The following is a 17,191-nucleotide window of genomic DNA, read 5'->3' as shown; positions in this document are numbered from 1 at the left end:
CCAAACGTATTGTGAGGGTCTGCTGGGAACGTCTGGCAGAATCCCCTGTCAGAAAGAGTTTCAACGCCCACCTCCGGCAGAGCTTCTCCATTGTCCCGGGGGAGGCGGGGGACGTTGAGTCCGAATGGACCATGTTCCGTGCTTCCATTGTTGAAGCGGCCGATCGGAGTTGTGGCCGTAAGGTGGTTGGTGCCTGTCGGGGCGGCAATCCTCGAACCCGCTGGTGGACACCAGCGGTAAGGGATGCCGTCAAGCTGAAGAAGGAGTCCTATTGGGCCTTTTTGGCCTGTGGGATTCCGGAGGCTGCTGACAGGTACCGGCTGGCCAAGCGGAATGCGGCTTCGGTGGTCGCTGAGGCAAAAACTCGGACATGGGAGGAGTTCGGTGAGGCCATGGAGAACGACTTCCGGACGGCTTCGAGGAAATTCTGGTCCACTATCCGGCGTCTCAGGAGAGGAAAGCAGTGCGCCATTAACACTGTGTATAGTGGAGATGGGGTGCTGTTGACCTCGACTTGGGACGTCGTGAATCGGTGGGGAGAATACTTCGAAGACCTCATCAATTCCACCAACACACCTTCCTTTGAGGAAGCAGGGTCTGGGGACTCTGAGGTGGGCCCCCCTATCTCTGGTTTCGAAGTCACTGAAGTGGTTGGAAAGCTTCTCGGTGGCAGGGCCTCGGGGGTGGATGAGGTTCGCCCGGAGTTCCTAAAGGCTCTGGATGTAGTGGGGCTGTCGTGGTTGACACGTCTCTACAACATCGCGTGGACATCAGGGACAGTGCCTCTGGATTGGCAGACCGGGGTGGTGGTTCCTCTTTTTAAGAAGGGGGACCGGAGGGTGTGTTCCAACTTTAGAGGGATCACACTCCTCAGCCTCCCAGGTAAGGTCTATTCGGGGTGCTGCAGAGGAGGATCCGTCGGGAAGTTGAATCTCGGATTCAGGAGGAGCAGTGTGGTTTTCGTCCCGGCCGTGGAACAGTGGACCAGCTCTACACCCTCAGCAGGATCCTTGAGGGTGCGTGGGAGTTCGCCCAACCAGTCCACATGTGCTTTGTGGACTTGGAGAAGGCGTTTGACCGTGTCCCTCGGGGAGTCCTGTGGGGGGTGCTTTGGGAGTATGGGGTACCGGGCCCCCTGATACGGGCTATTCGGTCCCTGTACGACCGATGTCAGAGTTTGGTCCGCATTGCCGGCAGTAAGTCGAATTTGTTTCCTGTGAGGGTCGGACTCCGCCAAGGTTGCCCTTTGTCACCGATTCTGTTCGTAACTTTTATGGACAGAATTTCTAGGCGCAGCCGGAGTGTCGAGGGGGTCCGGTTTGGTGGCCTCAACATTGCATCTCTGCTTTTTGCAGATGATGTGGTGCTGTTGGCTTCTTCAAGCCGTGATCTCCAGCAGCCGAGTGTGAAGCGGTTGGGATGAGGATCAGCACCTCCAAATCCGAGACCATGGTCCTCAGTCGGAAAAGGGTGGAGTGCCCTCTGCGGGTCGGGGATGAGGTCCTGCCCCAAGTGGAGGAGTTCAAGTATCTTGGGGTCTTGTTCACGAGTGAGGGTAGGTTAGAGCGGGAGATCGACAGACGGATCGGTGCAGCGTCTGCAGTGATGCGGACGCTGTATCGGTCCGTTGTGGTGAAGAAGGAGCTGAGCCGAAAGGCAAAGCTCTCGATTTACCGGTCGATCTACGTTCCTGCCCTCACCTATGGTCACGAGCTGTGGGTCGTGACCGAAAGAACAAGATCCCGGATACAAGCGGCCGAAATGAGTTTCCTCCGCAGGGTAGCCGGGCTCTCCCTTAGAGATAGGGTGAGAAGCTCGGTCATTCGGGAGGGACTCAGCGTCGAGCCGCTACTCCTCCACGTTGAGAGGAACCAGTTGAGGTGGCTCGGGCATCTGGTTCGGATGCCTCCTGGGCGCCTTCCTGGGGAGGTGTTCCGGGCATGTCCTACCGGCAGGAGGCCCCGGGGACGACCCAGGACACGCTGGAGAGACTACGTCTCACGGCTGGCTTGGGAACGCCTTGGGATCCCATCGGAGGAGCTGGCTGAAGTGGCTGGGGAGAGGGAAGACTGGGCTTCCCTGCTAAAGTTGCTGCCCCCGCGACCCGACCCCGGATAAGTGGAATTGAAGACGGAACGGAGAGGCGCAGAGCAGATGTGGGCATACTTATTGCCCCCCGGCTTGGCACCTGTACGTTGGGGTTTACCTCAGTGGACAGTGGGGCTTCCCCCCTTCGCCTTTGGGTGAAGGGACGGGTCCTGACTTTTGTTTGTGCTTATGCACCAAACAGCAGGAGGGTGGAGGGTGGGTAGAGGGTGTGCTAGAAAGTGCTCCCTCTAAGAGCTTCCTCTAGGGGCTCCCTTGTTCTGCTGGGGGACTTTAACGCCCACGTGGGCAATGACAGTGAGACCTGGAGGGGCGTGATTGGGAGGAACAACCCCCCCCCCCCCCCCAATCAGAACCCGAGCGGTGTTCTATTATTGGACTTCTGTGCTCGCCACTGACTGTACACCATGTTCAAGCATGAGGGTATATGGACACCATTGGCCACAGTTCGATGATCGACTTTGTGGTTGCGTCATCGGATTAGTGGCCGTATGTTTTGGACACTCGGGTGAAGAGAGGGGCGGAGCTGTCAACTGATCACCCTCCTGGTTGTGTGTTGGCTCTGATGGCGGGGGGAGATGCTCAAACGTATTGTGAGGGTTTGCTGGGAACATCTGGCAGAATCCCCTGTCAGAAAGAGTTTCAATGCCCACCTCTGGCAGAACTTCTCCCTTGTCCCGGGGGAGGTGGGGGACATTTAATCCGAGTGGACTTTGTTCCCCGTCTCCATTGTTGAGGCAGCCAATCGGAGTTGTGGGGGTAAGGTGGTCGGTGCCTGTCGTGGCGGCAATCTTCGAACCCGCTGGTGGACACGAGCGGTAAGGGACTCCGTCAAGCTGAAGGAGGACACCTATCGGGCCTTTTTGGCCTGGGGACTCCGTTGACAGCTGTCAGGTACCGGCTCGCCAAGCGGAATGCAGCTTTGGCGGTCACTGAATATTTTATTCAGAATAGAACATAGAACAGTTCAAACATTTAAACTGAGAAAATATATAATTTTAAGGGAAAACTATGTTGATTTTAAATTCCATGGTGTCAACAAATCTCAAAAAAGTTGGGACAAGGCCATTTTCACCACTGTGAGGCATCCCCTCTTCTTCTTACAACTGTCTGCAAACGTCTGGGGATCGAGGAGACAAGTTTCTCAAGTTTAGAAATAGGAATGCTGTTCCATTCTTGTCTAACACGCGTCTCTCTAATTGTTCAACTCTCTTGGACTTTCTTTGTTGCACCTTCCCCTTTGTGATGTGCCAAATGTGCTCTATAAGTGAAAGAAGTAGACTGCGGGCTGGCCATTTCAATACCTGGATCCTTTTCCTACGCAGCCATGATGTAGTTAGTGCTGCATGTGGTCTGGCATTATCATGTTGAGAAATGCAAAATCTTCTCTGAAAGTGATGATGCCCGGATGGAAGCATATGTTGTTCTCGAATCTGAATATACCTTTCTGCATTGACAATGCCTTTCCATGCCACACGCACTCATGCAATGCTATATGATCACAGATGCAGGTTTATAAACTTGGGTTGTCCTTGTCCTCTTTAGTCAGTATGATATAGCGCCCGTTTTCTACAAAGAACTTCGAATCGTGATTCGTCTGACCACAAAACAGGTTTCCACTTTGCCACACTCAATTTTAAATAATCCCTGGCCCAGAGAAACGCCTGCGCTTCTTGGTCTGCTTTAGAAATGGCTTTTTCTTTGTACTGTAGAGTTTCATCTGGCAACGGCGGCTAACACGGTGGATTGTGTTCACCCACAATGTTTTCTGGAAGTATTGCTGAGCCCTTTCTGTGATTTCCCTTACAGTAAGCATTCATGTTTGCGGTGCAGTGCCGTTTAAGGGCCCAAAGAGCATGGGCATCCAGTATGATTTTTTGGCCTTGACCCTTACACACAGAGATTTTTCCAGATTCTCTGAATCGTTGGATGATGTTATGCACTGTAGATGATGATTACTTCAACATTTTTGCAATTTTTCACTGGTAAACACCTTTCTTATATTTCTCCACTATCTTTCTGCGCAACATTGGAGGAATTGGTGATTCTCTACCCATCTTTGCTTCTGAGAGACACTGCCACACCGAGAAGCTCTTTTTATACTCCAATCAAGTTGCCAATGGACCTTATTAGTGGTAATTGGTCTTCTAGCTGTTTTTTTTTATAAGTGCAATTGACGTATTGCTACCTGTACCAACTTTTTTGAGATTTGTTGGCACCATGAAATTTACAATCAATATTCATATTTTTCCCTTAAAATTATAATTGTTTTCAGTTTAAACTTTTGACCTGTCAACTATGTTCTATTCTGAACAAAATATAGAAATTTGGAACTTCCACATAGTTGCATTCAGTTTTTATTCACAATTTGTAAAGTGTCCCAACTTTTTGGGAATTGGGTTTATCCAATATATACAATATATATATATATATATATATATATATATATATATATATATATATATATATATATATATATATATAAATACAAGCCATTTTAACACCTGCTTCCAGTGTTACTGCGGTTGAGGAAATGTATTTATTTTTATTTTTAAACAATATTGACAAAGGCTTGTATGTAATTATGGGCCTGCTGCGTAGTTGTGAAGCAAAGCAGGCACATATTACTATCCTTGAAAAATCGGGTTTATTATGGGCCTGTTGCGTAGCAAAGCAGTAGTAGAGCTACTGCTTGCGAAGCAAAGCAGGCACATATTACTATCCGAAGAAAATGGGTTTATCTTTTTATTTCGCCGACTTCTTCTCTTCATTTTATACAAATCAAAAGTTTTCAACCTGCTTTAATTTGGTCATTTTTCATCCGGTTAAAAAACTGAGAACATGCTCGCGTTCCCCAAACCCTTGCCGTTCTAACAAGACATTTCTGGAATCTGCATCTTCAACCGTTAAGTCGTGAGAGGCTTTTGTTCGAGTTGTGCGTATCCTATACAATATCAATGGAATGTGTGTGCGTGATTTCTCCAACAAGTTAAAATCAAATGTGTGTGCGTGATGGTGCATGTTTCTTAAAGCGACAGTAAGATACTTTTAGTTGATTATGGTTAACTTCCACATTTCTTGACCGATTGCAATCGTTTAAATTTTAAACTGTTCAGCTCATTTACATAATATATATATTTTTTTAACTCTTTGACTGCCATAAACGTTATAAAACGTTTAGTAAAAACCTACGGAAGGGCGCCGAGGACGTTAAAAGATGTTCACTATGTTTTTTTGGGTTTTTTTTGGAAACGGGTGGAGGAAAGCCTTGGGCAGCTGTGCTGAAAGTATCAAGCAGATCTAGTTAGTTTAATGACTCGTTTTGGCCCCTAGATGGCAGCGATGACTCTCTTTGCACAAGGTTGGGTGGGCCGCCCACCGTGGGCGTCAGTATAAGACGTGAGGCGGAGCTAGAGTGGAGAGGAGAGTGGAGACAATGGAAGAGGAAGCAAAAATGGCGACCGGTGGAAAGCAGCTCACGCTTGATCGGTATTTTCAAAAAAGAGAAGAATCAACCAGTGCTAAATTGAACGTTGATGATGGCAATGATGATGATGGTGACTACGAGGTTGACACCGAAGTTGCAGCTTTGACGCGACGTCTTCGGCCACGTCTTAAAGCGACACCGGTTAGCGATGCTAACGCCGGAAAACGTGGTGCACGACCAAGCACTTCTGCAAACGCGGACGTTGATTCGGACGATGAAGAGTACCCCGAGTCCGATGGATATTCTTCGGAGGAGTGGGTACAGTCTGATCTCAGAGACAGTGATTTGGACAGTATTTCATCCGCAGAAGACTGTGAAGGTAAGCGCAAACTTGCTATGAGATACTTTTCCGGCACGCTGCTAGCACCTCGTGTAACGTGAATGTACAATTCATAGATCGTGGATCGTGCTCACAGCGACATCCTACTGCAGTTTCCACGACAAAGAGAGGTATAAAAAACGTGTTTTCAATACACCGCAACAACAAAAGAAAACGGTCTTTCGATATTATTGTAATTGTATATATTTATTTCAGCTGTAGCTCATCGGGCTCAAGGTGACGCGTCTCACAGTGAGCAGAATAAAGGTTAAAAAAAAAAGATTCTCCAACACAGCACTAGTAAAATATTTGATGGTAAATGTCTTCTATAATTTACAGAATGTACATCAACCAGTGGATCCAAGAAAAAAGGTAAACATATATATTTATATATATATATTGCATCACACTGATATAAAATAAATATTATATGATATTGAAATGTATATTTGCAGATCCCAAAAATTCTGGCTGGCATGAAACAGGCTGGCAGCCAAACACATTCCCTTTTACCGAAACACCAGGACCAAGGGGTGCCGCAGCAGAGCTGAATTCAACCCTGCCAGCTGACTTCCTGCAGCTGTTCATCACGGACGAACTTCTCCAGCACATTGCTGACCAAACAAACTTATATGCACGTCAGTCTATGCAGAAGCAGACTGAAAGTCTGCCACACTGTAGGAGTCGTGCTTGGAAGCCAGTGTCTGTGTCCGAACTGAAAACTTTTTTTGCACTTCAATTTCTTACTGGGTATATAAAAAAGCCCAGTATAGAAATGTATTGGACTCAGGATGAAATTGAAACAACACCATTTTTCAGTCGCGCGATGCCTCGAAACCGCTTCCAGCTCATCTGGAGTTTCCTACATTTTAACAATAACGAGAGACACAGTTCAGATGACAAACTATTTAAAATCCGTCCTGTGTTCAACCATATTGTAAAAAAATTCAAAGAACTGTTCCAACCCGGGAGGAATGTGTGTATTGATGAGGGAATGATGAATTTTCAGGGACGTCTATCGTTCAAAGTTTACAACCCCCAAAAACCAATCAAATATGGAATCAAGTCATACATCCTGTGTGACTCCCAAACAGGATATTGTTTTAATATGCAACCTTATGTAGGTACCAGTTGTTCTCTGCCTGATACCGTGTTCAATTTGCTAGATCGTCTGCCAGGAAATGGGTACACGCTCTTTATGGACAATTTTTATAATTCAATTGGCTTGTGTGAACGTCTCCTGGCAGCACGTACAAATGTTTGTGGAACACTGAGAAAAAACATGGGTGAACCCAGTGAGATCACTTCTATATCTTTATCCAGCAGGTGGTGAGAGGGTGGCTCTTACCACAAGACCAGGAGGAGGACATTGCTACAAGCATACAAACTGAAGGACATGAGGAAGCCAGACAGAACACCAGGTCACCGTATAACGATCCTGAAAGTCGACTTGATGGCAACATGGCCAAACACACACTGCAATACATACCTGCTACCCCCCGGAAAAAAAAGCCAGCAAGAAAGTGTAGGGTCTGCACGCGAAGGGGCATTCGCAGTGAAACAAATCTGTGGTGCAAATCCTGCTGCGTCCCCTTGCACCCAGGGGAATGTTACACGATATACCACACCAAAAAAAAAATTGTGTAGTTGAAACATCCACACAATTGTAAATAGTAACATATACACACACCACACATGCACAGTTGCACACGTTTGTTTTATTACACTGTTGAATGTTGAATGTAAATAAACTGTTATTTTGCTATCAAAAAACACCTTTTCATTCTTGGTCGTAGTGTTTTATAGAAGTAAAGCACTATTTAGGTGTTTGTGGCATCATTCATGGACAAAAAGAAGTGTAAAATTCATTAGAGTGCATGAAATAATATCGTTTCACTAAAAGCTTGATTTCTCCGTATTTTGGTCCAAAACAAGCGCATTTGGGTGAAACTAACCATTTTCTATTGTTGATCACTAAAGAACGGAATAAGGTAGAAACAAACTTTTTCTGATGAAAGTTCAATCTTTCATTTGGTAGTAAGTGTGTTTCCATAGTCCAAACACAAAATTTTCTGTGGACCTTGAAAGATCAGTCAAAATGCTTAAATCGGCTGGCACTGACAGCATCCCTTTTCTGAAAACGTCTGGCAGTCAAAGAGTTAAAGAGCTCAGTATTGTTCATTCAGTAATGTCATCATCCATCCATCCATCCATCCATCCATCCATCCATCCATTTTCTGTACCGCTTGTCCTCACAAGGGTCGAAGGGGTTGCTGGAGCCTATCCCAGCTGGCTTCGGGCAGTAGGCGGGGTACACCCTGAACTGGTTGCCAGCCAATCGCAGGGCACACAGAGACAAACAACCATACTCACAATCACACCTATGGACAATTTGGAGTGTCCAATTCACCTGCCATGCATGTTTTTGGAATGTGGGAGGAAACCGGAGTACCCGGAGAAAACCCACGCAAGCACGGGGAGAACATGCAAACTCCACCCAGGAAGGCCGAAGCTTGGACTTGATCTCACAAGTTTGTGTTTTTTGTATGTGGGTGAGTATGTGTATGTGCGTGTGTGCGTGCGTGCGTGTGTGTGTGTATTCGTTAGTTCACCAAAAACCTATTAAAAAAAATCCCATACCGTTCACCTAAACCGAACACCGCCGTCAGGAGACCCGAGGAAGGACCAAAGAAAACAAAGGAAAGTGAAATCCAGCACTGACCAGACACCACCCACCGGGCCACCAACCAGAGTTCTTCACCAACCCCAGAAACATCTAAATTCCAACAAATCCAAAAAATCAGGGAGACCTCAAGAGACCAAAGGAGAGACTGAGGAAAGGAAGGAAGGACAAACGAAGCAGAGTGAAATCCACAGACACCAGCCTCCACCGATTCAGTGACCTGAGGAAGAAGCAGATTGTGTCTGAGTTTCGATAGATGCTGGTGTGGTGGATCTGGCATGCATGAAAATCTCCACCAAAGAGGGGAGCCATCGACCCCTGCCAGGACAGAGCAAGCGCAACACCTCAAGGCCCCCCAGGCCGCGGCAGCGCCAAAGGACGACCCCCGGGCCCCGCCAGGGCCACCGGCCGGAGAGCAAACCCAGGAGCAGGAGCGCCCCCCACCCCAACACGGCCCGCGCCCCCAACCCAACGCAGCAGGACAGGGCACTGCAGGCCCGCCAGGCACCCCACCGGTCCACAGCCCCCGCTCCCCCACGACCCCCCCGCCCCCCATCCACCCCCGCCAACCACCCCAACCCAGCCCCAGCCGCCCCCCAGGCCCCAAAGCCCCCAGCACCCCCCCCCCAACAAAGCCGCCCCCCCCGACCCCACCCCGACAAACCGGCAGCCCCCGACCCCCAGCCCCCGGGGACCCCCCCGCACCCAGGCATCGGCGCCGAAGAGGGGCCGGACAGCGGAGCGGAGAGGGCACCCGTGCCCACCCCACTCCCTGCCGCGTGTAGGGACGGAACACCGGGGGCAGAAGGGGAGATGGGGGCACCGGAGGACGGCCGGCACCCCCGAACCCCAGGCCCAGCGGGGAAAGGCCCCGGTCGTCACTCCAGCGTTCTTAGTGAAAGCTACCAGAGCAGAGGGAAATGATATCCCCACGCTCCGATCCACCCGCCTCCCAGGCATGTCAGTGAGTGTATGTGGTGCATAAAAAAAAAAAAATAGGGGGGGGGGACGGCGCGGCGGGGACACGGACAGGGGACCGCAGCACTGCTCTATACTGCGGTCCCCAACCGATTTTTCTAGTTATAATTACTGTAGATAGTATGTATGTGAAAAACAGTTGAACAATTCTCTCCAGATCATTGTTATATGTGACTTAATATATTTTCTAAATTGCAGAAAATTTGCAATGGAAGGGCTGATGTCAGCAGATGCAGTCAGAATACAACATATATTCTCCTATTTTGACACGGAAGCGGCTGCAGTGAGTATATCAAATAGTTAAAATTGAGTTTGAGTTCATATTTATTTATACTTTTTTTCAGTTCAAAATAAAATATTTATATCTAAAACGAGTAGATGCATCGCAAAGCTTTTCACCTGACACTCAGGAGGAAATCATCAGAATGAGGAAGAAAAATCCAAAGAGGTATTTATCGAGCGTGGAGGAATGTCTGACTCAAAAAAAAAAGTGAATTAAAAGAGTTTAAAACTGTAAACAAACATAAAGCATAAATTGGGTTTAAATTACTTAATAAAAGTGCAAACAAATGGAAATAATCATTATTGTACTGGTGTGCACATGATGGATTTTCCACAAGATGTCCAATCGCGGAGTCATGGAGCTGTTTCTTATTATTAGCTTTGCAGGCACAGGAGAAATTAGTACGATCTTGACAAAACTGTTGAGATCGTATTGATTTGGGAATGTGTTGTTTAATATGGTCCTGCAACCGTTGGAATGTACGCCCTATGTACCGACTATAATAGTGGCACACATATTGAAGTACATCCTTTCTGGTTCCGGGTTGGAGTTTTTTTTGTAGTAAACACAACAGGCGGTTTGACGGCCAAATAACAGAGTTGTACTACCGCTGTAATTTCCTTTTCAAATCGAGTCGAGACAGCTTCCAACCAGGGAAGGTGTAGATAAACTGGGCACTTGCTGAGTCAAAATTTTGCCGGCTGACTAAATTGTCGAATCGTCTTGGTGAATGGTAAATGGACTGCTTTTTATATAGTGCTTTTAACACCATATGGTGCCCAAAGCGCTTCACAATGCCTCACATTCACCCATTCACACACCAATGGTCGACTGCTGCCATGCAGGGCGCCGCCTGATCCATTGGGAGCAAATCAGGGTTCAGTTTCTTGCTCAAGGACACTTCGACATGGACACCAGGGGTGAGGATCGAAGTTGAACCCACAACCTCACCGATGGGAGACGACCACTCAACCACTGGGTCATGTCGCCCCAATATGGATGTAATGATATGCTCCAGGTAACCATTAGCAACAAGGGTAGATCGAATCATATTAAGCTCAGCTTGAAGTTTACTGGCAGAGCAAATGCACAAAGCTCTGTGAACAAGGGTAGAAAAAGAGCAAATTTTACACTTAGTATGACTTAAAGAATCCCAGTGTAAGTATTGACCGGTAAATGTGGATTTTCTGTAAATGCTTGTGAGAAAATTGGCATTGCATTTTCCCACTAGCACGTCAAGGAACTGAAGTGACAAATTACATTCCTTTTCAAGCGTAAAACACAAAGATGGATGGAGAGCATTTAAGCGTCCGAGAAATTCGTCGCACTCATTTTAATTTTCAAATATCGCAAATATATTTCAAATATAAGCTGTCATCCACAGAGCAATAGTACATCAGGGGCTTCTTTTTATTCATGGAAAGTTTGTTTTCTTGCTAGCCGACAAAGATGTTAGCCAGGGCAGGACCAAGCGGACAACCCATAGCGACACCATCAATTTGCTCGTACATGATGTCATTGAAACTAAATTCAACTGCAGAAGTGGCAATTTGCATAATTTCAAGAAAAAGGGTGGAATAAGGTCACCATAGAGCGTAGAGAGCGTTAGCACAAATTTGTATAACTTTGACAACGAACGGTAATAAAAAGACTCAAAAGACTCACGGTGTCTACAAAAGTGAAAGCGTATATCCAGAGGCGGTTCTGTCTAGATTTGCGCCCTGGGCGCCCAATCCAACCTCACCCACATTCGCACCCCCTCTCCCCAACCTTATAAACTATAGCAAGAATGAGACCGTCCTTCTTAAGCTCCAACAGGCAGCGCTGAATGCGAGATTCAATCTTAGCGCTGTCATTTCCTCGGGCAGGGCCGAGGTTCACGAATTTAGATGTATACTAAAGGATAGTTTCCATCTTCAAAATATAGTCGCGTTCGTCAAGAATAACAACGCCAGCGCCATTGGTAATCCATATGTCGCTATTGGCTCACAAGGCTTTTACAGCCTGAAAACATTCTTTGGTCATGAGAAAGTCGCCTAAATCGATGGGGGTGCCACAAAATGCGTGAGCCAAAACCCTAAATGTAGTCTTCAGATCTATCCTGTTTGCTATTGGTTACCTGGAGCACATCATAACATACACATTCTCCAAGAAGGTTCGACAATTTAATCAGCTGGCAACATTTTGACCCAGCAAGTGTCCAGTTTATCTACACCTTCCCTGGGAGCTGTCTCGACTCAATTTGAAAAGCAAATTAAAGCGGCAGTACAACGCTGTTATTTGACTGTCAAACTGTGTGTTGTGTTAACTACTAAGCAACACCTACCAAGAACCAGAAAGGATGGACTTCCTGCCCTTCACAACAGTAATAATGTACAGTGTATCAATATGTGTGCCACTGTGATAGTTTGTACGTAGGGCGTACATCCCAAAGGTTGCAGGAGCTTATTAAACAACACATTCCCAAATCAATATGATCTCAACAGTTCTCTCAAGATCATCCTAATTTCTAGAAATTAGAAAATAAGAAACAGCTCCATGACTGGACATCTTGTGGAAAAGCCATCATGTGCACACCAGTATCAGTTTGCGTATCATCCGGTACATCCGGTTCAGTGGATGCTGGCGCGCCTGCCTGCCGTTGCCCTCCGGTCAAAATTGTACTAGTATTATTGTTTTTAGCTCCCAGAGATTGTTTTAAATGTGTTACTTGATTTTATTTGCTTTTGCTTTCATCCGAGTGTTAGAGTGATTTCTCTTCTCCGCTCAACTATCGATACATCGCTGCTGGCATGTCTCGTGTTTGGGTGGCTAAGGTTAGCTTACCTTCGCATGGTTGCGTCTGTCATCCGACATGTGGCCCCGCAAGATGGTCTCCTTTATGCATCTCGGACTGTAATCCTGCCATCTAACTTCAGTACACTGCCACTGAACTCCGTTGGATTTACCGACTCTTGCCCAATGTGCCACCAACGCCACGGCCGGAGACATTTCTTCACCCCGACATTGCTTATCTGCCTCTTAGAAGATATTTTCACCGTGGATCTCGCCGGAACTTTCACTACAATTTAGCAATAACAATTCAACCCATCTGGTCTACTTTTCGCTGCCCCTGTAAAAATTCTGCATGGATTGCTGACCTGAGTGTTCATGCCTACCTAGCTCAGTCGGCTAATGCTGTCAAGCAAGACAACTCAGCGGCCCGCTTCGGTTTATTGAACATTCGCTCGCTCACGAATAAGGACCACCACATACAGGATCTCCTCTCTGACCACAAACTGGATTTTCTCTGTCTAACCGAAACATGGCAGCAGCCGAATGATTTCTCACAGCTTAACGAATCCACTCCGCCGGGCTTTGTTTACATATCGTGTCCCCGCGGCAACCGCCGTGGAGGAGGGCTTGCGATAATTCACCGCGAGAAGTGGAAAGCTCTTTCAGTCTCCGTGCCTGCTTTCAATTCATTTGAATGCTCTGCTCTCGCTGCCCAGCCCCACCCCCATCATCGTTGCCACAGTCTACCGCCTACCTAAGTCACACAGTTACTTTCTGAATGACATGTCCACTCTACTCACTCAGCTCTCCTTTCTCTCCCCCCAATGTACTCCTTCTTAGAGACTTCAATATTCATATTGAAAATAAAAATCTCGCCCCCACTAGAGATTTTCTATCATGCCTGGATAGTTTTGGTTTCAATCAATTTTCCAACTTCCCTACTCACTCCAAAGGCCATACTTTATCTTATTTGTTGTTCCGGTCTTACACCCTCCAACTGCTCTACTGATGAACTCAATGTCACTGACCACTTCCTCCTCACGTTTAACGTCACCCTCTGTTTATCTGCCATTAAGTTTCCCCGCATAATCTCCTTCCGGAACATAAAGCACATTGATGTTGAAACTCTCTGCTCCAACATCGACCAAATCATAATTCCAAATTACCCCTCCGAGCCCGACTCACTTGCAGCCCAGTACAACACTGAATTTACCAGCATCCTCAACTCTCTTGCCCCACTGAAAACATGTACTGTCTCCTTCTCTTCAACTGCCCCCTGGTACACTCCACAGCTTTGAGCAATGAAGTCGAAGGGTCGACAACTTGAACGTCTCTACAGGAAAACTGGGCTTTCAATTCACAAGCAAATGCATTTACAGCACATTTCTCAATACAAAGATTCCATTGCTCAAATCAAAACATCTTACTTTTCCGGTCTAGTTTCCTCAAATGCTGGCAATACAAAAACACTATTTTCACTCCTAAACAGTTTTTTCCAGCCACCCAACTCTCTTCCATTGCTTTGCCGATGACACCCAGCTCTATTTCTCCTGCAAACCTAGCATCTCACTCCCTCCCCCCTTACTTCTTGTTTATTCGAAATCAAGTCTTGGATCACCCACAACTTCATGAAGCTCAACAGTGACAAAACAGAGGTTCTTCTGATTGGAACAAAATCTACATTATCCAAAGCTGACTGTTTTTCCATCCCTGTTGATCACTCCCTAGTGTCCCCATCCCCTCAGGTTAAGAGTCTGGGTGTCATCCTCGACAGCACTTTATCATTCCATAAACATATCAATAACATAAATCAGTCAGCTTACTTCCACCTCTTCGGTTCATCTGACTGTTCCACCTGTCCGCCTCAGTACTATGGGGGAGCAGAGCCTTCATCCACTCTGCTCCTCAGCTTTGGAACTCTCTGCCCCCTGATCTCCGCAATTCACCCTTCTTGACCATTTTCAAATCCAAACTAAAAACCCACCTCTTCGAGATTGCCTACACACCTTAAACTACAATGCTTTTTTATTATTATTCTATCTAATCTGTAAAAATTTAGTTTTAAATTTAGTTTTTAACTGTTGTACAGTGTCCTTGAGGGTCTTGAAAGGAGCTTTTAAGTTAAATGAATTATTATTATTATTATTATTACTATAAATTTTCTATTCTGGCACGCGGTAATTCTTTCCAATTCTCTGCACTTGAAGCTACTTTAAGTTGTTTCAACTCAATCTATGCAGACAAAAGGAGTTTGTTTACAGTTTTAAACTCATTTAGTGACCTTTTTTGGCCTTGATTGGCTCCTTCCCAACAAATCAGACATTTCCCCATCCATCCACCCATCCATCCATTTACTACCGCTTATCTGGGGTCGGGTCACGGGGGCAGCAGCTTTAGGAGGGAAGCCCAGACTTCCCTCTCCCCAACCATTTCAGCTCCTCCGGCGGGATCCCAAGGCGTTCCCAGGCCAGCCGAGAGACAGTCTCTCCAGCGTGTCCTGGGTCATCCCCGGGGCCTCCCACCGGTGAGACATGCCCGGAACACCTCTCCAGGGAGGCGTCCGAACCAGATGCCCGAGCCACCTCAACTGGCTCCTCTCAACTTGGAGGAGTAGCGGCTCGACCCTGAGTCCCTCCCGGATGACAGAGCTTCTCATCCTATCTCTAAGGGAGAGCCCGGACACCTTGCGGAGGAAACTCATTTTGGCAGCTTGAATTCGAAATCTTGTTCTTTCGGTCACGACCCACAGCTTGTGACCATAGGTGAGGTTAGGAACGTAGATCGACCAGTAACTCGAGAGCTTTGCCTTTAGGCTCAGCTCCTTCTTCACCACAACGGACCGATACAGAGTCCGCATTACTGCAGACGCTTCACCGATACGCCTGTCAATCTCCCGCTTCATCCTGCCCTCACTCGCAAACTCCTCCACTTGGGGCAGGATTTAATCCCTGACCCAGAGAGGGCATGCCACTCTTTTCCGACTGAGGACCATGGTCTTGGATTTGGAGGTGCTGATCCTCATCCCAACCACTTTACACACGGCTGTGAACCACTCCAGTGAAAGTTTGAGATCACGGCTTGATGAAGCCAACAGCACCACATCATCTGCAAAAAGCAGAGATGCGATGCTTAGGCCACCAAACCGGACCCCCTCAACGCTTTGGCTGCGCTTAGAAATTATATCCATAAAAGTTATGAACAGAATCGGTGACAAAGGGCAGCCTTGGCACAGTCCAACCCTCACTGGGAACGAATCAAACTTACTGCCGGCAATGCGGACCAAACTCTGACACCGGTTGTACAGGGACCGAACAGCCCGTATCAGGGGGCTCGGTACCCCGTACTCCCGAAGAACCCCCCACAGGTCTCCCGAGGGACACGGTCGAACGCCTTCCCCGAATCTATAAAACACATGTAGACTGGTTGGGCGAACTTCCATGCACACTTGAGGACCCTGCCGAGGGTGTAGAGCTGGTCCACTGTTCCACAGCCGGGACGAAAACCACACTGCTCCTCCTGAATCCGAGATTCGACTTCCCGACGGACCTTCCTCTCCAGCACCCCTGAATAGGGAGGCTGAGGAGTGTGATCCCTCTATAGTTTGAGCACACCCTCCGGTCCCCCTTCTTGAAAAGGGGGACCACCACCCCGGTCTGCTAATCCAGAGGCACTGTCCCCAATATCCACGTGATGTAGAGGCGTGTGAACCCTGACAGCCCCACAACATCCAGAGCCTTTAGGAACTCTGGGCGGATCTCATCCACTCCCTGCCTTGCTACCTCAGTGACTTAGACTCCAGAGATAGGAGAGCCTACCTCAGAGTCCCCAGACTCTGGTTCCTCAAAGGAAGGCGTGTCGGTGGAATTTGAAGAGGTCTTCTAAGTATTCTCCCCACCGACTCACGACGTCCCGAGTCGAGGTCAGCAGCACCCCATCTCCACTATACACAGTGTTAATAGTGCACTGCTTCCCCCTCCTGAGACGCTGGATGCTGGATCAGAATTTTCTCAAAGCCGTCCGCAAGTTGTTTTCCATGACCTCACCGACTGCTGAAGCCGCATTCTGCTTAGTCAACAGGTATCTGTCAGCTGCCTCCGGAGTCACAGAGGCCAAAAAGGCCCGATAGGACTCCTTCAGCTTGACGGCATCCCTTACCGCTGGTGTCCGCCACCGGGTTCAAGGATTGCCGCCACGACAGGCACTGATCACCTTACGGCCACAGCTCGGATTGGCCGCCTCAACAATGGAGGCGCGGAACATGGCCCACTCGGACTCAATGTCCCTCACTCCCCCGAAAGAGAGAAGTTCTGCCGGAAGTGGGCGTTGAAGCTCTTTCTGACAGGGGATTCAGCTAGACATTCCCAGCAAACCCTCACAGTGCATTTGGGTCTGGCAGGTCGGAACGGCATCTTCCCCCACCATTGAAGCCAACACACGCCCCTCTCTTCACCCGAGTATCCAAAACATGTGGCCGCAAATTCAATGACACGACTACAAATTCGATCATCGAACTGCGGCCTAGGGTGTCCTGGTGCCAAGTGCACATATGTACACCCCTAT

At 47.7% G+C, this 17,191-nt stretch overlaps 1 protein-coding gene across 1 annotated transcript in view; it reads left to right on the top strand.

Moving 5' to 3' along the window:
* Positions 1-9,781: 9,781 nt before the first annotated feature.
* The window catches only part of LOC147170321 (uncharacterized), a 103,854-nt gene continuing 96,444 nt past the window's right edge, over positions 9,782-17,191 (top strand). The window contains exon 1 of the mRNA XM_086082170.1: positions 9,782-9,856. Coding sequence (XP_085938296.1) covers positions 9,782-9,856 — 75 coding nt within the window. The remainder of the gene's footprint in view (positions 9,857-17,191) is intronic.

Source organism: Leptonotus elevatus, chromosome 8 (assembly GCF_054856555.1).
Source record: "Leptonotus elevatus isolate MCC_2025b chromosome 8, RoL_Lele_1.0, whole genome shotgun sequence".
NCBI classification, from domain to species: Eukaryota; Metazoa; Chordata; class Actinopteri; order Syngnathiformes; family Syngnathidae; genus Leptonotus; species Leptonotus elevatus.
Note: the sequence above shows the minus strand (reverse complement) of the source record. Positions and strands in the feature narration are given on the sequence as shown.